Source organism: Corvus moneduloides, chromosome 1 (assembly GCF_009650955.1).
Source record: "Corvus moneduloides isolate bCorMon1 chromosome 1, bCorMon1.pri, whole genome shotgun sequence".
Classification (NCBI taxonomy): domain Eukaryota; kingdom Metazoa; phylum Chordata; class Aves; order Passeriformes; family Corvidae; genus Corvus; species Corvus moneduloides.
In genome coordinates, this window is record NC_045476.1 from 48,246,506 (window position 1) to 48,268,850 (window position 22,345).

The 22,345-nt window shown below is 38.7% G+C and overlaps 1 protein-coding gene across 1 annotated transcript in view; it reads left to right on the forward strand.

Annotated features, from left to right (window-relative positions):
* Window positions 1-22,345, forward strand: part of JAZF1 (JAZF zinc finger 1) — a 188,334-nt gene that overhangs the window by 96,219 nt on the left and 69,770 nt on the right. Inside the window, exon 2 of the mRNA XM_032109087.1 lies at window positions 7,241-7,313. Coding sequence (XP_031964978.1) covers window positions 7,241-7,313 — 73 coding nt within the window. The remainder of the gene's footprint in view (window positions 1-7,240; window positions 7,314-22,345) is intronic.

The window sequence follows — 22,345 nt, forward strand, 5'->3', positions numbered from 1 at the left end:
CCCTCTTTTTATATGGTCCCTGTCGTAGTGATTTCCTCTGATTGCATCTTAGAGGTTCTGCATTCGTTAACACTCAGTCATGCTAAAATGCTGGAGTGCTGTCCCTGGGATCATGGTGTCTTTCCAATGAAGAGGCAGTTTTTTTACGAATTACCATTTTCCTTGGGAACTCCACAAGGACTGCCTCACTTCCTTGGGAGGTTCACCAACATGAAGAAGGCAGTGTGTGCTAATCCAGGGTGTTAAGTCAGCAGCTGCTGCTTTGCCTTACAGCTGCCTGTGTGTTCATTCCCAATTTATACTTGTTCATGTTTTTTTCACAGAGGCAGCCTCCATTTAAATAAACCTTCTGTTTGACATTTCCTTTTGCTAACCACTTGTCTACATGTGTAATATGTAACTTGCAGTTATTAAGATTAATGATAACCTTTCTGTGCTTGAAGGCTTTAGGAGAAGTCCACAGTAGTTCAGCTTTTGGGCTGTGACTTCTCATGTTCTACCTTGTCTTCAGACTATGGTATTCTCCTGCTGTAATGCAGCAATTGCAATCACTCAGTTGCTGTGTGGGAAGTCCACAGGCTTGGTTTGAGCAGCAGCAGAGTGCCAGGCTGACAGAGCTGTCCCCCAGCAGGCCAAAAATGCTGCAGTTTCATGACCTCCTTGTAATACTGATATGACCAGTGTCTTTACGGGTTTGTTTTTTCATGGCTTCGTGCACTTAAGTACAATTTGATGGTGGAAATAAACTTTTTGCAGCTGAGAAATTTTTGCAACTCTGGGATAGACTAAGCAGGCAGAATTTTGTACTAAAATGTATTCTGGGGCCTCTAGCATTCACTGAAACTGTGAAAGTTGACATAAGTACAGTGTTTTCTTGTTTGTACTTGCCTGAATGTAGCTTTCTTAGTCATCTATTTAGAGAGCTAAGTCATCTATGAGAGCTTATTGTGGAAATATGAAAGTTTGGTATCTGATCTGTTTCACACATTTTGGTTAAGTCCATCTCTGTGGCAGTCAACACCTTGATCTTGGAAAGAACTTGTGCTTAAATACTAAAGATGTTTATGAATTCTAGATTCAAAACTCTTGCAGAATCGTATTTATCCTCCAATGTTCTGTCTTTGAAGTGAAAAGCATAATCTTCTTTTTGAAGATGGGAATTTTTTTTCTATTAAAGATATAATGAAGGCACTGTGTTAATATCTGTAAAACCACAGTTGTCTGAGATGTTTTTTTTCTTTTATTTATAAGAAGACCCAAATAATGCTACATTTGGAATTGATACTGTGACATTCATAATGTTTTCCTTGTCATGGAGGTTTTAGATGGGGAGCAATTTCCAGTAACGTTGAATTTATCTATTTCTGGCGTTTTAAGCTACATCCACATAGGAACAATTGCAGACTTTTGAGGTAGCCAACAGAAATATTTGCCTTGGCATCATTAGTGAAGTGAGCTAGTTTCAAGGGAAGTGTAGGTTTTAATTAACTAGCTGAGCTGACTTATATCAGCCCATTTCAAGGCCAAGTGAAACACAAGACAGGCACTCTGCAAACCTGCTGGTGGGCGAGCGGAACATATGTATGGATGTTCTGGCAAAGTCAGGTTTGAGTCTGGGGGACCTCTGTGTTGGCAGATTACCCCAGTGTGATCTTGCACAAAGAGGTGAGATTATCATAAACATCTCCAAGTGACTTGGGAGAGAGGTCCTATGGTCCTTACAAATATGTACTTTAATACTTTTAAAATCCTTTGCAGGGGCATTATTTTCATAACATTAAAGGCATTTTGTTACTCTTTTAGAGATTAAACAGAAATGGAAATAACACCCTTGGGTTGGCAAGGGAAGTGGTTTTTTGCCTTTTTTGCTTTTCTTGTAATTGTTTTGTGTAAGATTGGTATGACTTACAGAAGACATGTTTTTCAAACCTAAGTCTTTTTAAGATATGGATGTCTCTAAACCCTTCCCTCCAAAAAGTATATCTGCAACATCAGTGAAATGTCTTGCACTTCTCACCTCACCAGAGGCTCACTGGAGCTCACTGAGAGACCTTGTTTGTTAGACTGACATTTATTCCCTAATAATTGCCGCCACACTCAATTAGCATAGTACCCCCTATGACAAAGAAAGATAAAAGGATAATTATCAGCCATAAAGAAGCTGCTCAGGTTGCTGGTCTGTGAAATCTATTGGAGGATTACAGCTACCAAAAGTTTTTGACAATCCAGTCACTGCATTTGTAAGTGAGCCGGGATTCATGTGTCCTTCTTTAGGCACCTGGACTTCCGTCAATCTTGACCTCAACCTCTGCTTGTTAGATGGTGTAGGGTGAGATAAAAACAGCACTGGCCAGTTCATATTCAAGATGTTAAAGAGCAGTATAATTTTTACCTCCTTCAGGTCATTATTTTTCTTCTGAGACTATCTTTACCATATTGCTAGTGGTAGTGACCTTTCCTGGTCCCCGTAAGAAGAAAGCTTGTGGTTGTAAAATAATGCCACTGGAATTTGTTAGCATTTTGTAAGGTGAAAAGTGATCTTTCACAGTGATTTAAAATCAGGGCTCTTACGAAAGTGAAGTTGCTTCTGATAACTTCCTTGTATCTTTTAGGGTAAAAACATATTGCTCTATTACATACAATGAAGATGTGGCATGTATTTTGTGCAGAAATATTAATGTAGAACCAAGTTATATAATTTAAGATTGTGCTTATACAGGATGTGTATGCCTTTTTTTATTACTTGCTCTCTTTAAAATACTTTGCCAGGTTAGGATTTTGCAGTGCTTTCAAGCTGCAAGTTGTGTCTTTGTAGTGAGGTGATTTAGTAATCGTAGCATGCTTCAGTAGTCAGTGATTTATTTTGTTAGAACATACTCCACAGAAAATGCCTGGTTTTGTGTGAACAGTTCAAAGATGATGCAGTGCAATTTATGGTCTCTCAGCCTTAATTATACACTCATACTACTTGTCTAGTTGTCTAGTATGGAACAGGTAGTGGATGTGAGAAAATTGGAGGGGTCTAATCCTGTAGATGACTGAGTAACTCTCTCTTATGGATGTTAGCATCCACACTTCAGTCTTTTAATAGTGAGGTGGTGGGATGCAGAACAAAATTCTGGGGTAGTTCATATAAGATAAAAATTTTATTTTAATGAAATTTCATTAAAGAAAAAGAAAAAAAAAAGGAGGGTTTTCAAAATCTAGCACCATAGTAAATGAGGAGGACATAGCTAAAAAAACACTCACAGCATTACAGAAAATAATTCTTCCCACTGTGGAAGGAAATCAGTGGCACATAATGTTTATAAGAAGAGACAAGTAATGAAGGCGGCTAATGTACAGTGGGTGGCAATTTGTTCTACCAGATTTAAAGTGTAACTGCAAAACCAGTGAAAGAGTGAGTCGTGGGTAGCCCTTGTTAATTCAAGAAGTGAGAGTAACTAGTTAAAGTAATGTTAATCAACCAGTCCCCTCAAGTTCTGGAGTCATTTTTGTGTGTGTGCTGGATATTTTTCTTACAAGAAAGGAAACTCAGATCAGCCCTAGGTTGTATTGCTTAAATATTTTCAAGAAAAATTTGTCATCTGTGAGTGTTTAATCCATTATAGGTGTGTGTTTGGAAACTATTTAGGCTACTTTTGGCTGACTTTGACTAGTCTATGTGAGTTTGAAGAAACATTGACTAAACATGTAATGTTATACAGGACCATTTTTGTGAGATTGACAACAGATTTTTGTCTCTCCTCCTCCTTGTTCCTGAGTCAGATTAAGTGAGAGCGTTGGCTGATGCATAACATCCTGGTCAGTGGGGCAGCATGTGCGGTATTAGAAAACATCCCTAGTTGTCTGTATGAATGTGCTTAGGCCTGAGAAAAGCAGAGTGCTGGAAGTCCAGACTCGAAGATTCAGCATCAGAGAATACTGCTACTTGATCTCACTGTAGCTGTACTTGCTATTCCTTAAAAAAGGAAGAAAAAAATGCTTTTTACTGTTTTGGTTTTTTTTTTTTTTTTTTTTGTATCAAGTCTGAGAGGGTTGTGTAGTAGTTAATGTATATTCACTCCGTGCTCAAAAGTGTGCTAAGTAAAATCAGGAATGTAAGCAGAGTCTGCCTAAATTGGAAGTAAAATACAATAAAGGGGGCAGGCAGGGGCCGAAGGGAAGAAGGGAAGAGGGCAGTCCAGGGAATGAATTGCATCTATGTTTAAATGGTACAAGAGTGATACAAGACTGAACAAGTGGCTATAGACATCTCCATGTAAGTTTTAACTTGTTCTTATGTTGGGACATTTTGAGAGGGGAGCATAACAGTGAGAGCAGGAGAGAGCAATGGAGTGCAGGATGTATAGGAAAAATTGGAGTTAGGAAGGGGCAGGAGAGAGGAAATGCCCTGGCTGAGGCTTGGCAGAGGAAGAGGGAAAGGAGGCAGAAAGGAATGTACTGGTGGCATTTTTAGAGCGAGAAAAAAGCTGGCAGTGGTGGGCCAAATGTGCATGTGTCTGGATAGCACAGCCATGCATGTTTTAGGTGGATGCAGAGGGGCTGCCAGTGTGGCCCTTCATGCCCCCCCCTAGTTGGAGAAGGACTGTGCCAGGGCCCCATGTCTGCTGCCACCTGTGGCACAGCTGGTCTGGTTTCTCTTCTTTTCTGCTCCTCTCTGAGGGCCTTGCTGTGGCCCCAGAACAAGTTTCTGTGGGTTTTTTTATATTATAGCTGAGGAAGAGAAATAATACCCAGCAGTGTTCTGTGTAGTTCCTGCTGCAGTGCAGAAGTGAATGCAGCATTCTCATGACTGGCAACCCAGCAGCTGGTTGCAAGAGGAATAAAAATGTGTCAAGCATTTTGAGTGCTAAATTCTTACAAGATTTTTTACCATGGCTTGGATTATTTTGTGAAATTGGTATATACAGCATAATTGACTTGAAAAACACATGAAGTCTGATATGTGGAGGGGGAAGGGATAGATAGATTGAATAGAATCTGCATTGTGTTCCTTGTGTGTCAGGCAGCACCTACTGAGAGACAGGAGTCTGCTTTTTCCAGGTGCCAGCAGGCAAATTGCTCTGTGCTTTGATAACACACTCCTGCAAAAGTTACGAGGCTTTTGGTTTTTGTCTTTGTATTTTCATCCTCAGCTGGTGTTATGGTGAGCCACTGGCGAGCTGCAAAAGGGTGGTGGATTCTCCATTAGAGCTTTTCCTTGTCTTCTCCCACAGATAATGTGCAGCACTCTGATGTAAACCAGCCCTGATTTTGTCTCCTTCAGTCACAGAAACTGTTGTTTATAGGTGGAGGTTAATCTCATTTAGAACTGGATTAGCAAAGACATAGTCATTTAACCACAGATGCTTGAACTTGGGTTGAGGCAGTTCTCAGATAGTACTGGCTGGGATTAATACCCTGGAGACATTCTGGATCAAGACAGTTTCATGGTAGGCCACGCACCACTGAGGTGTAAATCTAAGAGAGCTCACTGTGACAGTAGTTGTATGCTTGGCCTGCTAAGTGATGGTGGGTTTATAGAAACAAAGGCAAGTAAAAGATCTTTGTGTGTTGTGTGAACCTAACTTCCTCAGAAGTGAGTTAGACAGCATGGAGGGTAGCTGATGCTTTGCTGTCTTTGGTTAGCTTCATATGGAGCGTGATGTGCTGGCAATTACAGCAGAATTTCCCCAGGCACCAGCAAGATCTGTTCCTCTTAAGAATAGCAGGCTTGGGGTTGCTGGTTGGATTGGCGCTTGTACTTTTATCCATCTTCTCCGAACTTTCTTGGAATTACTTATCTCTTTAGGGACATATTGATAAAGGCATGTTAGCAAATCCTGCAGCCTAAGCTGTGCAGGAGCAAATGTAAGGAGAAAGATTAGGATCAGTCTAAGCTTTGAGAGGCAGACAGGGGATTCCCATCTCCCTGAATAAAGACATTATCTGCTTCAGCAGCGGCGTGACTGTGGCCTTGAGCACAGTCCCTATTCAGTTGAGTTCAGAATCTTCCTTAAGGCACAGCCGTAGAGACAGATTTCAAAATAATTGTATCGTGTTTTAAACCCCACAAAAACCACCAAAAGTTTGACTGATCAAGTCAAACTAATGTGCTTATCAAGATAATGAGTTTAAAAACGTTAACAGTGCTTAAAGCTGTAGGAGGAAGCAATAACAATCCAAAATATGGGGTTTGATTGGAGTGCCCCACGCCCTCCCGTCTTCGCCAAACACAAAGTAGATGGTTCTCAGAAATAAAAGATGGATAGCATCAGTGCTATGGGGAACCATTTGGTAAAGGCAGTTTTTATTCTTGATAGTTAAAATGCAGAAGTTACACCCAGAATTGCTTTTAAAGTAATGCATAAAACATGTTGTTAATGACTACGTAGTAATCTGCACAGGCAGGATGCACGGTTTCCATTGGGAACTTTTGAAGACTGTTTATGCTCAGCTCCTAAAGATGCCTCTCAACTATGCAGGGCAAAGTTGTATTTGAAACTTCAATGTAATCCTGGGGTTTGGTATAAGAAAACTGTCTAAACTATGGACATACTCCCTTGGCTTTGGTTTCAGAAATTTAAACCAAAACTCCATTGTTAGATGAAAGCACAACTTAACTGCAAAGGACAATGGAAACAATGATTGAAAACATATTTTTTCATTTGAGTGAGAAAGTTAGCACTCGAGGGAATTTGGATGTGTATGCTTCAGGGCTTTTGGTGGGCAATGCTCTACTTGGCAAGCATTTTGTTTCAAGAGCATTTTTGTATGACTTTTCTGATTCAGAGCTTCAGAAAATAAGATGTAGAGAAGGGAGAGAACAAAACTCAGAGATGCAGAAGAAAAGTCTCAAGGCCCAGAAGAGATCTAACCACTCTTGGAACATCTTAAAATGCGTCAACCATATTTAGAAATAGCTACATTAAAAAAGAAGAAAGCTTGATCCATTTAACACTATAAATCATGGAAAGCAGTGAAAACTAATATTTACGAGGGGGATTGTGAAAGCTTGTGTGACAGTTGGAAATTACATCACTGTTGATGTTTCAAATTCTTGTGTAAAGTAATGCAATACTGTGTTTATGAATGAATGAGCAAGTGGTTGAGCTTTGCTAAGTGTACTCTGTGGATCAGCTGGGTTGAGCTATTTCATATCTCTTGTGTCCACTTACGTTACTTTGCAGCATTCAGTCCCCTAATTTCAGTGTAAAACAGAAAGCTTAATTCTGTGCATGTATTTTTTTTATTCCAGATACAGACCCACGTGTATTAGAGAAACAAGAACTTCAGCAGCCAACCTATGTTGCTCTAAGTTACATTAACAGGTGAGTGTGGTTATTTTTCAGGTACAACTGACCTTGGTTTGCACAATATATATTCTACCAAAATGGCATGCTTATGGATGCACTCTGTTTTGCTTCATTGGATATGACACTATCATAACACCTGTTTTGGAAAAACAGTTGAATTAAAATTTAGCTAAATTTTTAATCACTTCTGCATAGGGCACAAACAGCCCTTCAGCTGCACTGCTCAAATACTTAGGGAATGAGGTTTTAGCTTTTTATGTTTTAGCTAAATCTCATGCAAAACAAGATAATTTGTCTTGGCTTAGTTTTCTATTTTATTGTACTTCTCACAAGTGACTGGAGAAAGATTTCACTTTTGATTGGAAAAAAGTTCTATCTGATAATAGTTCAATATAAAAGTGGATTTTTTACAGAACTTCAAAAGCTTTTCAACCACAATATATATCTTTAAAAATCTTGTTTACTAGCCCTGTATTACCTAAAACCTGAAGGCAATTAAGAAATTAAACCATTTTTAAAGTACTTTTCTAAGTAACAGAGCCTCAGCTTTTCAGTTATTGACTGATGGCGGTACTGAAACCTCCAGGGTCCTCCACCATGGAGGAATGGAAGGGCTGCTGGTGTCTCAGGCTGTGTTATGGTAAAGAGCAGCCTGAGAGCTGCTCGTTATTTTCCCACTCACCTAAGCACTTAGAAGAATTCAGTGGAGGTAGCTCAGATTACTTTTCCTCTGGGAGGACAGTGACCCATGGAGCAGGCTCCTCGGAAGGGAAAGGTGGCGAGGTTTTGTGGAGTTGCAGTGCCCCTTTCTCAGGATGTTTGCCAGGCTGTCTTCTCATCCTAAATGAGCACTGTGCAAGCAGTGTAATTCTTCATTTAAAACCCTTTTTCCTGTTCTAGGTTAATCAATATGCTGCTGTTCTGGGATTATTTTGCCTTATTTTACATCATAGTGGGTTTTTTGATCAGGTATACTGACGTTTAAAGTTCCAGTTAGTTGTGTTTTTGAAATGCACTCCTTGGAAAATACTTGTTATGGGATTATTGCTTTTTATACATGGAATACCAGTTTGCTTTTTTATTTTTGCTGTCTAGAGGATGAGATACAAACTCGCAACCCTGGAAGATTAACCCAGGATTTAGTTCAGGATAGCCTGAGTTGATTCAAACTCTCTCATGGGTCATGCAAAGTTTTTCTTTCTAATTCTACTTCATTTTAAAAATGGGAAAAAGCAAAACAAAAGCAAAAGCCAACAAACATCTAAAAACACAGAATCCTGAGATTGACTTCCTATAATGTTTGCTGTAGCAAAAAAGTGTCAGTGGGCATGTGGGGAAAGAATACTTAGAAGTATGGAAGTAAGAAGTGGTGTTCACTTGGTGAAATGACTACATTTTCTCCACTACATGAGACTATGATGATTAAGAATAGCCAGTATTGACATGATTTCCTACTTGGCAAGTAACTCTTGTTCTTCCTGGAGACAGTCCGACTCTTTAAAGCATATTTCAAAATTAGCCATGACCCTTTTTAACACTTAGTTCTGTTGATCTCATTTAATGTGTAAAACTTTTTTTTTTTCCAATATGTAGGCTTGGTATGCTGTTGTGCATGTTGGTATGTTTCCCTCTTTCCATCATATACTTGGGCGTTTTCTCTTTTTGCTTCTGTGGTTATTTTACTCAGTGTGAGAGAGGGGAAAGGTTTTGGGTTTTGTTCAATTAGGGAAAAGCTGTTTTAAGACCACATACTTGATCGTGGGAGTTGTTTTAAGACAATGGGACTTGATCATCCAGTTTGGAATCAAACTACTTTTAAAGTAGTTTGAAAATGCTACCTCCTTTAGATTTCATTATTTTGGTACCCTTTAAACTGAGTTCTGTGTGACTGAGACAGTTTTATTTACGACATATTTTGTCCAAACTTTCTTACCCTGTCATTTCTGGAAAATAATTCTGGAGAACCGAACTGTGTTGTTTGTATGGTAAAACCGAATCTGAATTGACTTGTGCTTGAACCAGCTGCTATTTAGTTGCTCTTTTAAGTGTATTTTAATTCTTTTCCAAAGTGCTAGTATCTTTCATTGAACCACCTGCTCTATGCAACTCAAGCTCTTGAGGGAGCAGCAATATCCATTACAATTACACTACAAGACATGCCTTTCTATTTCCCACTACATATGCCAGAGCTGAGTTCTGCTTTGTTGTTCCAGACTATGAACTCAGATTTTGTAGCCTAATACATGTCATAAACATGTTGCACACTGTTAGATATCAAACACCAGATACTGCTGCACTTTTTTTAAACCCATGTTTTTATGGCTTCCAAGTGGAACTGAACTTAGCTGAGTTCCTGCTGTGAATTACAGACCTTAAAACAATCTTCCTCTACAAGTTTGTATATTCAATATGTTCTGTGTGGGCCATACGGTCTCACGGAGCCTGGGAAAATAGGGACGTCTGATTCTCAGGGACTGCCAGAATTGTATGGTAAGATGTACACTAAATATATGTTGTGGTAGAAAGATTAAATGGGTGTGCCTTATGCTCTGCCCATTGCCCTGTTTTATGCTGGCTATTATGAACTAAAACGAAGCATAAATCTGGGTTGTCTGGCTTAAAAGCTGGGAGGATAAAGTATCACTAAAACAGATAGTAGAGAGGGAAGGGTACTGTAGTCTCTGTTTACAACTTGAAACATGCTCTTGTTTCCATTTCCCTTCTATCCCTGGTTATTTTCTCAGGCATATTATTATGGCAATACTGTTTGAGCTCTGAAGTTCTGAGACAGCCCTCAGATTGTGGATGTCTAAATCTGTAAGGCTCCATCTCTTTCTCTGCTGGAGATTTACTGCCACTACAGCTTTCAGTAACTACGCACAGATGCTGCTTCCATAGTGTGTGATCCTCATGTAGACAGATAACGTTCCTTTTAAAACTGGTGGACAAAATATAAATTATGGGTCATAATGGTTTGTTACTTCTACATCAAACACTTCCATCAGACACTGACTGAATTGCCACAAATCCCTTTCTCAGACAACGTTTAGTGTAGCCTTAGTGCAGTCCTCAGTATTGATGGCTGTTCCCTGCTTTCTTCTGGTTTGGTTTCTTAGAAGTCAGAATTGGAATCAATAAAAGACACACTACAGCCAAAGCAGATGCAGTTAATCTGTTTCCGTCCTATAAATACAGGAGAGGTTTGTCTGCAAGGAGTTCAATGGTGCTACTACAAGAATGGAATACTGGCTGTGATCTGTCAGGAGTAGTTGCAAATGAGCACTTGGGCCAACATCCTCCAGTACTTTCTAGAGGTATTTCCTTTGTAGATGGGTCAAGACACCTTTATATTTTGTATTGCATTGAAATTAGATGCAGGTTTTGTAGCTTTAAGTTAATAAACATGACTGTGAATTTTGCTCGATGCTTATTGGAAACTGCGTAGCACTGTTTGTGCCTCTGAGTGTGTTAGTCCAGGTCCTTAGAGGTGATGGCTCTTGAGGTTGCTGTATTACCTGGCACTGCAGCATACAGCCAAGGCTTTTAGACTGGTGCAGTCTGATGGAGAGAGACTTCTCAGTATTCTCATATTTGAAAGTTTGTTGAATGTGGTGGATACTGCTGGTTACCTGTTACTAAGGAAGGCAGCTGTTATGGGAATGCTTGGGCTTTCTGAAAAACAGCAAAACAAACATGCCAGTATTACTAGCACAAGTGAGAAGACAACAGAGGCATACAAATAATTCCTTCATGTGAAAAGGTAATATTAAAAATTGTTCATAATAAAAAAGCTTTTATTCCCAACTTAGTGAATGAAAAATTCTTTACAATTAGGTTTTAATGGGGGTACTTCAACTTTGAGATTCTAAGTACCAGAAACAGGAAAAAAGCATAAATTATTGGAGTCAATTCCTTTTACCTTTAATATGAAGGGTGGGAAGTGCCACAGTAACTTGTATTATTGGAAGCACATACCATAAAAGGGACAATTAATTCTTTATTTAACACAGTATCGATGAAATACATTTTTTTTTATGCAGTAATTGTTTTGCTTAAAGAAATTTCATCCTGATGGGAAAAAAAGAAAACTAGTATGCACCTACAACTGAAACTAAGCAGTCATAATTATATACTGTTTCTACTGCAAATTGCATAATGCCTGTATTAGGGAATTTTTGAAAATAAAGACTGTTGTAATCTTAAAATCTATCAAAATCTACCAAAATACTTTAATTATGTTAACCCCAGGTTCTTTTTAATAGTGTTTTTCTATTCATAATTGAGGTCATAGAAGAAGAGATATATAATAAAATATGTTTTAAGCATCGATCCTGCAAGCAGTTACAGCACACTGGTGCGAACGTTTTTGGTGTTGCCTCTGGGCAGTCTGTTGAATGAGGCTGTTGAATGTCTATAAAGTTAATTCTCATGCACAACTGGGAGCACAAATGAAACCTGTGATCAAAACTGGATGGCTTTCTTAGACCTAGAGCCCAAGATTATCCTTACACATCTCTGAACTAATCTAACATTTTCACTCCTCCCTCCAGATTTTATTTTTAACTAGCAAGGTTTTGCCTCACTGTTATCATTATAAATTCCTATAGGCTTCAGGCATCTTTTCTCCCTCCACTTCCCTTTCAGTTCAACTGTCATTGACTTCTGCAGAAAAGATTTCCTTACTCTGCCTCCTTGTTTTAATACCGTGAGACGTAAAATCAATCATTTCTGTGAGCATATGCATTTGTGTAAGAAATTAATTGCATGTAAAGTTCTGGCCATTCCAAACTGTCCCTGTGTCTTGTCCAGCTCACTAATTCTGGTTCTACTGCTATTACCTGTTTTTTCCAGGAGTAAAACAAACAGCCAACACCATAGGATTTAATGGTCATTTGAAAGTTATTTCAAAAAGTGGCAAATTTTTAGGTAGTGATATGTTTAGTATGCACTATGTTACTAATGCAGTAATAGGAAGGATGTTTTTGGATTTGAGGCAATGCACTTTGACTACATCTGTGGGCTTCTGTTGCCTGGAATCAGAAGAAGAGCTCTTGCAAACAATATTGAAGTGGTTATATAAAAAGTAGTTCTTTAATGAAAGTTTTCAGGTGTGCAAAATATAGGAACATTCACACATTACAGAGGATTTCTGTGATTTTTGTACAGTTAATTAATTAGTATGTCTACCGGGTACATCCAATAAGGGACCAGGTTCCCTAGAAACCCACCCTTGGGTCTGCCCCTTGGAGTTGTTCCAGCGGGTTCTTTGCCCTATATCTTGTTATATCTCTCAGGTGCTGGTGTAAAACAAAATGTCCATGTTACAAATTCTCCTCTTGAGAGTAAGACTAAACAGAATTTCAAGAATGTGTTAGAAAGGGTTAGCTGTTGTTCTAAAGTGTGAGAAAGGGTGAGAAAGTGCTAAAAACTATATAACTATATATTAAAAATCTACAAAGCTACAAATATATGAAAAAGCTAAAAATCTTTAGGCATCAGTTTCTTAGCAGAGCATCCAAACCACATGATACTACAACACATTGCACTTTTCCTGTGGTTCTGCTCTGAGAGATTTTCCTGGGGTAAACTATCAGCAGTAGTTGAACAAGAAGCCAGTGAAAGGCTGTAGCCTCTCGGAGGTCATACCCCGTGACTGGATGTGCCACCAAAGTGCTCTGTCGAACATTTTCTCAGCAGCAGTGAAAATCCTCTTGCTTCCTTTTTTCTATGAGCATGAGCATTAAGTTGTTTTGAGTAATTTGTGGAAGACCAAGACTGAGTTTTCTCCCTTTTGATTCCCTAAGTGTTTCAATCCTTGATTAGCTTCTCTTCCTGGCATTTCTCCTCCTTGCCTTCTGATGTCTGTGAACTGTCACTGTAATGGCTGTTGGGGCACAGTTTGGAATGAGAGTTGTGAGGCAGGAGAGAAGTATGTTTGTTTCTCCTTGTTTGCCTTCATAATAAATACTTTTGCAGAAGGCATATGCAAAGTGAAACCATTCTGAAATGGTGAGCATTTTTCTCTAAAATAACTATTCCCTGCATCATTCACCTGATAAGCAGTAGATTAGACTTCAATTCTTTCTAATTAATTCAGGCCCGATATCTCCACTTTGAAGTTGTATCATTGGTGGTACATAATAGATAATTGAGACATGCTACCAATAAATATATAAAACCCCTTAAAATTGATCATTGATGTCAAAATAGTTAATTTTACTTTCTGCATGAAAAAAGGTGAAATCTAAAAAAAGGTAACAAAGAGCCATCCTAACTTTTTTTTTTTTTGTATATCTTACACTGTTTAAAATCTCATGTTATGATTCAGAAACAGAAAGGTAGAGACAAGGGAGACTTTTCAGAAGTTCTACTGTAGATCAGTTTTTCTGCACAGGAACATCTGAGCCCCTGAATCTGTTAAACTATTGCTGTACCACCTGTTCAGACTTGCTGCATTTTATAGTGCCTAGTACCACAGTTCTTCCTCTTTGTCTTAAAATTTAACTTTTCCTTCCTGTAACATGATACTGTCTCATTTGAATTGAATGTCACAACTTTGTAAAAGTGCAGCAATTCCCTTGGATTCTTGGTTCTTATTACATTGAAGGTGCATGCTAATGCTTCCAGTAGCTGCTGAATTGAATGCATGTGACAGGATACAGAAAGAAAGGGATCAAAGTAACACATCAATTGCCAGATAATATTTTTATGTGTAAGCCTATTTTTAAGTTAACAGTGACCAAGTAGATCATATGGTTTTATTCATATAGCCATATCTTTATGCTCTGCTATTTGACTTGTTCTGGAGATGGAACAAGAAAAACTTCAGATGGTAATTCAAACAAGATGTGCAGAAATGAATGATAGCTAGGGTAAGGGGAATGCCTTTTGGTTTGGAAGGATTTATGCAGATGGCTTTGTTTTCTCTTTCGTTCTTTACCAGTTTCAAGCTAAGCAAAGCTTCAAGATTTATATAATGTACAGCTCTTCTATTTCATGTCAGCAGTAAAGATCAAAAAGCAGATTGGTATTTTAAGGAAAAGCCTTAATGCCATGCCTTGAAATAAAAATGACGTGGTGAAGTTAAATGTAGGACACTGAAAAAAATGCATCTTAGTTGTCGGGTTGATTTTTTTGTTTGTTTTAATTAAGAGGGAATTAGGTTTCTTATGGTAATTTTTCTGTGTAAGACTCAGAGACAGAACAATTTCCATCCTGTGAATCTCAAGTGAAAGAAGCATTGCCAAGTCAGCATCATTCCTTGCAAGTGACTGTGTGCACACCTCTGTGTGTGTTTTAGTTACCAAGCACTAGAGCCGTCAGTGTAAATCCCCAAGATTTTCAGGATTCTTATCTCTATTGGTATTTCTTCATCTTTTGTCAATGTGGCATGCCAAAATTGATGACAAAACCATTTTGTCTTCCAGGCACTGTTTTTTGTCTTGGCCGGTTCTGTTTCAATTTAATACCATAAGAATTTAATAATTTAATAATTCAATTTAATACCTATGCTTTCTGCATAGGTCTCTTGCACAAGTCACTGCATTTAGGGAAAGGGAAGGAGAAATACTTTGGTTTCCCTTGCTTTAACAAGGAGGGCATTTCACTTCTGTGATGTTTAAATTTTATCCTAAGCAGTAGTGATGTTCTCAGAAGGACTGTGTGTTGGCTGTACAAAAAACCATATGTACCATATTCAGGTATTTTGCTGTCAGCTGTGTGGGCTAATAAGGCTCTCAGTATCTATTTCTCTGTGTCATACCACAGTAAGGTCCTAATTCTTACTAGACTCTGGTAATAACCTATGTTCATTCTTTATATTGTTGTTACTTAACATATTTGCAGAGCTGTTTGGAAAACACATTAATGTGCCAGCTTCAGATCCTCTGCAGAAATAAGAACTTGTAGAAACTATTATGCTTTGATTTACAGGTGAAGAATGAGCAAAAATTTTACAATTGTGATCAGTTTTCTTTTCAAGTACAATCTGAGTTAAAATGGCTGAAAGGAGTGGCTGTTCTTCCTGACTTTACCATTTAGAAAAACAGCTGACATATACAGCTAGTTACCTCCTATCCCGATATTTTCTTTAAATCACCATCAACAACAGCAACAAAACATTACATGCACAAGAGAAAATTACAGACTGAGTAGATAGCTTCTTAGGAAAGGTTCACGCTGTCCAGTGTTTTGCTAAAAGCTTGTTGTGACAATCTTAGCTACATGTGATGACTTGCAGATTGGCCAACTTGCCATCTCTGGAATCCTAAGACAGCCCAGACCAGCTGCTGGTAATTTTCATTGACTAATTTTTTTATGAAACTAGAGTTTACTTATCACTGACCTTCTATACAAAAGTAATTGTACTTCTTTGTCTAATTTCACTGATTTTTAAAAAGTAACAATATTTCATTGTAAAGCTGCCTACTTAGATTTGTTGCAAAAAAGCACGCATAGGATTAATCTACAGAAAGACTTAAAATTAGATTTTCAAATAAATGTCGTAGTTCAAAATGCAAATTCTTACTTTTTAAATTACAAAATTACAAAAATTACTTTTTTTTCCTGTATTAGCTTTTAGTTATATGAGCACATTGTGTATTCTTAGGTTCATTCCTGTAGTGAATATCCCAATAATTTATTAAAATGCAACAAACTACATCCATAATTCCCAAGGTATCTGTAGATGCTTGATGTTTCCCTCCCTTCTCCTTCATTCTCATTTTTGCATATAACACTTCCAGGTAAGGGCTCTTGCATGTCATTTGCAAAATCTTGCTAGTGCTCAGTGAGAGATGGGGCCTATAAACATAAAGGCCACGAAGCAAATGGAGTTGCAGCAGAAAGTTTGTATATTCTTGTAGACACTCAGAAGCAGGGCCACAATTTGGAGGTTGCATACCAAGGCTGTCCAAGTCATGCTTTAGGACAGCCTGTAGCCTAGACTAGAGATTAAGTGCAGATGAGAGAATATTCTTAGTGCTGGAGACCTTGGCTTGTGAGGAAAGAATGTTGATGTCATCTTCTGCTACATAAAACCTACTCCGAAGTGTTAGTCTCAGCCTTAATTTTCATTAAATACTTTTGCGGTTGGGTTGACCTCTCAGTTTGATTCTGAGCCAGAGAGAAAATTTTATATCCTGCAAAGTTGCATTCCTTATCCCACCACTTCCTCTGTAATACTCTAGTGTCCCAAGAAATGGAGACCAGGTGGAGAGCTTGACAGAGTTGGTTTCTTCTCTTATTGAGGCTGAGGGTGCATTTAGCAGGCCAGCGAGGGAATTTTGGAGTCCACCAGAAAAATGCTTTTGGAAGATGGTTCTCCTAGGTCTATGACTGGAATAGCACAGGTTATAGCAGTCTTTAAGCACCTTCAATACAGAGCTGAAAGGAACCTGTGTTGTGCACTGGAATCCTGACTAGGCTTTATGCTAGAACAGAATGAAGGTCAAAACTGAAGCCATCTGAAAGCTACTGGTGGATATGAAACAGAAGCATGAAAGAGAGCAGGGAGGATGTGTTATGGTAAGGAATTAGTGAAGTTTGACTGCTCTTTTCTTTGGCTTTTGTTTTTCCTTTGGGGCTGCTCTCATAAACTTGTAAAGTGCTGAGAGGAGGAAGCCCTGGCACATCATCTGTGATTTTGTTTTAATCTACCTTATTTTGCCAAGATAGTATGGTATCACATAATCAGAAAATAATTTTCGACAGTGTAGAGACATAGGCAAAACCATGGGGCTGACTGGATTTTTGTTACGAATGTAAAAACAGAGAAGAGAGTGCTATGATCTTGCCCTTGGATTTTTCTGAAACTTCTTGTCCACAACTCAAACAATGAAGGCAATTTACAAGGCTGTAAAAGCGAGGATTTGCATGACAAAGCAGAAGTAAAACCCTGAAACTGGTGCAAAGACATGGCGCTTTTCTGATGTGCAGCTGTTGAATGTGTTTGGGAATAGAGGTGCATATCTTTGACCTCTGAAAGTCTAAAGTCTAATTCAAAGCACTTTAACAATAGTTGTGTATGTTACATGTTACACATTGTTTAAGTAACTTATGTTGGATTACGGTGACCTGAAACACTCAAAATGCTTGCTTGGCTCGGCAAACAAACGCTATTAAAGGCAGGCTTTATTTAATTAATTTGGCTCAGTTATAGTACAATTAGTCAGGTTGATTTAGTACTTTCTGAGTCTTGGTTTCCCTGAAGCAATACAGTTTTGCAGACACTAGATATCTTGTTCCAATTTTTCAGAGAATTGAGAGAAGTTTTCTTTCATTGTTAGTGTTGAGTGTTTGTGGAGTTTTGTTGTTTTTTTAAATCAGGCACAAGTTTTTACCCAAGTGGTATATGAGGATACAGGCAGAGATGGAAATAATTACAGAAGTAATTCCATCTACAGGTGTAGATGGGCCACAGGGGTAGAAACTGCTGATTTTTCCTTGATTTATAGAGGAATTGCTGTGGGTTTGCCTTGCATGACTGTTTAATATCTAGTAATTTCTAATTAGAGTAGCTTTTGTAATGTATGAGAAAGACACCGTAACAGAGAGGGATGTAGTTGTGGGTTGTGGGTTCTGGATGGTGGTGCAAAAAAGGTGACTTGTTCCAAAGCTGCATATAAGTAACATTTCATATCTGCCACCATTGGCATTGGGGACTGACCATGTGCCTCAAATGAACCTTTTACAAGAGCTTTTGAGCTGGGAATAGGTTGGATTTGTCCCTTGCTTTTATAGTGTGGATAGCAGGACCATTCCTCTTAACATCCAGTTCACCTATAACTCCTGTGGTGGTGGTAACAATTTGTGATAGTAAGTTCCATTGCTGCTACACACAATGTAAAGTAAATTCAACAAAACTCGAGTATTTGTTGAAAGCAGTTTCCTTCCCTGCAGTAGCTTCCAATGTGACCTGTGCTTAATAAAGTGTTAAGAAACCCAGCCCAAAACATCCCCGTTCAAGAGGAGTCGAGGCATTTATGTGTGACTTCCCTCTCTACTATTTCTTATTTCATTTGCTCACCTGCCATTTCTAAAAAGTCAGTAATTATGAGAAGTTGTGAAGCAATTTAAACCAGGTGAGTTGGGCAGTGCTGTTTGCAAGAGGTAGCTGAACAGTTCCTGTCCTCCATGTAGAGGATTACCAGGGCTGATGCTAACTTTTTAACCACAGAGCTTGGGTATAAAAGCCTGGTTTGAATATTTCCAGCACAAAAACTTTGAGCTTATGCTTTTAATGTGATCTTTGAGATCTGACCAACTACAGAAATACTGTTACCAGTGTTGAGATTGTAGAAATGTCCTGAATTTGCAATGTAGCAGTTCTTTAATAAAAAGAAAACCAAGAGTGTTACCATTTAAAATTTACCATTCCTCTTGCTAAATGTAATTCTCATAATCTGTTAAATATACTGAAAAACGACATTTTGCGGGGGCTTTCAAGAACACACAGGGGAGTACTTAGATATCCTGTTCCCATTAATTTTCCCACGTAAAGTATATTCCCTTAATTTTTTCTACTGATTTCTCTTTCCCAGTACTTTGTCATTATGCTCCTAGAGGTTGCCCTGTTTTGTTGGCTTCTGTTTTTTGCCATTTAATGCAGAAAGCTGGAAAAAAGTTTGTGGAAACCTGTAGTGCAGTTATGTAAAATTAATGTACTCTTCTTCGTGCTAGTAAAAGAAACATACAATCAATAGGTAAAGAACTTCTAATTTTTCTTACATGCTCCGTGTAGTGCAACCTCATTTATTCTTATTGGCACCTAAGGTCCTGTGCACATAATCCTTCATTTGCATCATGTGTTTTAATCTTGCTGGTAGTTTTGATTCCACCCATCTGGCTCAGTTAGAACAGCATAACTCAGCCCAGCTAGGCTGGGGATTGTAGACGGCACCACTGCTTTACTGGAAACCAACCTGCATCCCTTCCAGTTAGAGTAGGGATTTTGCTTTAGACTTGGGTTCAGTCCAGTAAGAGTCCTTGACTACTACATTGACTCAAATGCTGTTATAGGAAACTGTCTGTCACAGTTTCTAATTGAATACTTTTACAAATCACGTGTGTATAAATGAGGAGTGGCTTGGTTGCTTGTAAGAGGTCAGAGTTTACTGTCTTCCTACCTGATGTAATACTATGAATCTTTTTTTCTTTAACAATATTTTTGTGGAGCAATTAAATACTTCCCAAAACTTAGTGTAACATGGATTTTGCTTTAATTTCAGACTAAGAAATTTTAAAAATTCTGCTTACATGAAATGCAGTATAAAATTACAATCTACATGCCTTCCTAAAGGTATAGCAAGTCGAGACTTTTTAAAAAAAATTTTAATTATTGGTTTAATATGATTGAGAAGTGAGAAAACATTGCCAGTGGTACCAGCTTTGTCGGAAAAGATGCTGTACTTTCAATGAGCTAGGCAATTAAATGCATTTTGGCTTTGTATTCATGTGATCCGTAGAAGATGTTCAGTTTCCTCATTATTATTCTTTCTTTCCCATTGCTGCCTCAGGGATGGTAAATGCAGACAGAAAATACTGCTTCAGTAAAGTTTGGACTTCATTATTTCACATCCTGAATGTCTAAAAAGCATGCTGGAGGGTTTGTGCACAGGTTGTGATGAAAAGGCTTAGTTTCTTAGTAAATTATTGTGATGGGGAAAGAGAAGAACTATCTCACAGGGGTATTCCATCCACATTTCTTCAAAATAGTTTCTTGGCAAAAATTGTAGTAAAGTAGAAGTCCATTACCATGAACAATTTTTGATTTGCAAGAGCAGTAATTGTATACATACTGCTTGTCAGTGCATGTTCTTTACATATGGTATAAAACTAAAACATTGCTATCTGGCGAGTTCTTCATTTTTGCTGATGTCCTTATTTTGTTTGAGGCATGGTTTATTGGGGCAGCATGTAGGGCACAGTGAAACTTTCACGATGAAACCCGAAACTGGATGAAACAAACCTGAAGGCTGGATCAAGTTCATAGGAACGTTTGCTGAGGTTTCTAAGTCTGGGTTGAATTTGCAGCCGATCTGTGCTCACTTACTGTGCATTGAAAGAACTGCAAGAAATGTATTGGTTTCATATGGTTTCAGCCTTCAGTCACTTCACATTGCTGGTGACTTCAGTAAAAGCTGGTTGTTGCTTGCTCTAACCTCAGTGAAAGGGAACTGGGGCCTATGTCAAGTGATACAAAAGGTCAAGTGTAGTAAGTGGTTTGACACTACCATCAAGGAGAAATGAGACAGAAAGCAAGAGATTTTTGTGCTCCCAAAAGCACAAAGGAGAAATGTAGATGTAGGCCAGATCTCCCATCACTCTTGATAAACTCCCCCTTGGTCATTATTGAGCTACAGTACAAGTGACAGGATTGGACTGTGCATGCATGGTGGGTCTTTTGTTGACAGCGAAGGGTGGACGAGGAGGGACCAATGAGCAAAAGTGAGGATGGCTTCACCTTGTGGGTACAAGCGTGGGAGTTCTGTGGACAATTTCTTTTAGTCAGGGAAACACAAGGGAAAACTTCTAATTGTGGCCTGGAAGTATTTGAGGGGAGTAAAAACCTGGGTCAGCTGAGTTATAGGATGACGGAAACATATAAAGAAAGGAGAATTCAAGGGACACAATACACAAACTGAGTCCAGGAAGGGTTCTTCAGTGTGATGGGTGGGGGCCAGTATCTCATTCAACAGTTAGAGAAGGGTTATTGAAGGGTTACTTCTGGATCCTGATGAGTAGAGGTGAAAGGAAAGCTTTCTACTTTGAATTGTCTCTGGTAATAAAATCATCTGGCTGCTGGGGGTCACTTAAAAGCTTTGTTTGCTAATCCTCAGAAGATACTTGCTGATACTGGTGCTTGCAGCTCTATCTTGTGAGCATTGTATCACAGGAGAACTTTGATGGATGCATGTTTGAATAGGACTTGATATCTTTCTTCTGAGGTAGTGCCACTAACAAACAGATCCCTTTTTATTTCTCTGTCAACAATGCTGAAATAAATTAGCTAGCACTTGAAGATGCTGAACTTTGGATTTAGTTCCAGTGTGGAAATACATTTGGCAAAAGAAAATCCAGTGATAAATAAAAAGCGATCTCCCAAGACACATGCAGGAAGCCTGGTTTCTGGGATTCCACCATACTTCCTGCCAGTCAGAGTTGTGGAACATGCTGGCCATTTTTTACTAAGCTTAGCAGTAGGGTAGACATCTTAAAAGTTAGATAAATTAATCTAATCTTCATCTAATAAGTTTTTGGCTGGACAAGAAAGACCCAAATTAATGCTCTGGGTACTGAGGGAAAGGACTCAGGTGCTAAATGCTGTTTGGCAGTGCAGCTCTGGAGCAGCCTTAGCACACAGGAGTTCAGAGGAAGCAGGTTTCCATTACTTTTGCTGGTGATAGGCAATTTGTTTTCTGTCCATATCATCTAATGGAAAACTTCCTGTGGCCTTGTGTTTGGTGCTCTAATATTTCTCACAGTACTTCCCAGAACTCCTGGTTTGTCCTTGGGGAATTCAGTAAATATCTATGAGAAATTAAATGCTTTGCTGTAATGCTGGCTTTGGATCAGTGGGAGTTGTAAAGAGCAGTGTAAGGTAGAAGTTGTTTTAGGAGGAACTTGGAACAAGAACTACCAGCCAGATATCCAAGAAACTTCCCAGATTAAATCTTCCTGTTATGTCTCTTTGGCAGCTGTCTTCCTGATGATGCTGTGTGTTGCAGGTAAGGCAGGCAAAGTCTATGGAGCTGAGATTGGGACTGAGGGTCCATGGGAGCCATGACAGAGAACAATATCTAAAGGGACGAATGTTATCATTATTGAACAGTGGGTCTTCAGGTTGGGTCTGTGTGCCGATTTCCTTTGTAGCCAAAAGTTTTCTGCTAACTTTTAACAATTAGCCACAGTATCTGAACTATAACCCCAGTTTTCAAGCGACAGATGCTGAAGACTTGGCTAGATAATTACATTAGCATTTACTTTCCTAAAAACTGTACATAGAGAAAGACAGCATATTGGCAAGGCTTTTACAAGAGCAACAGTTC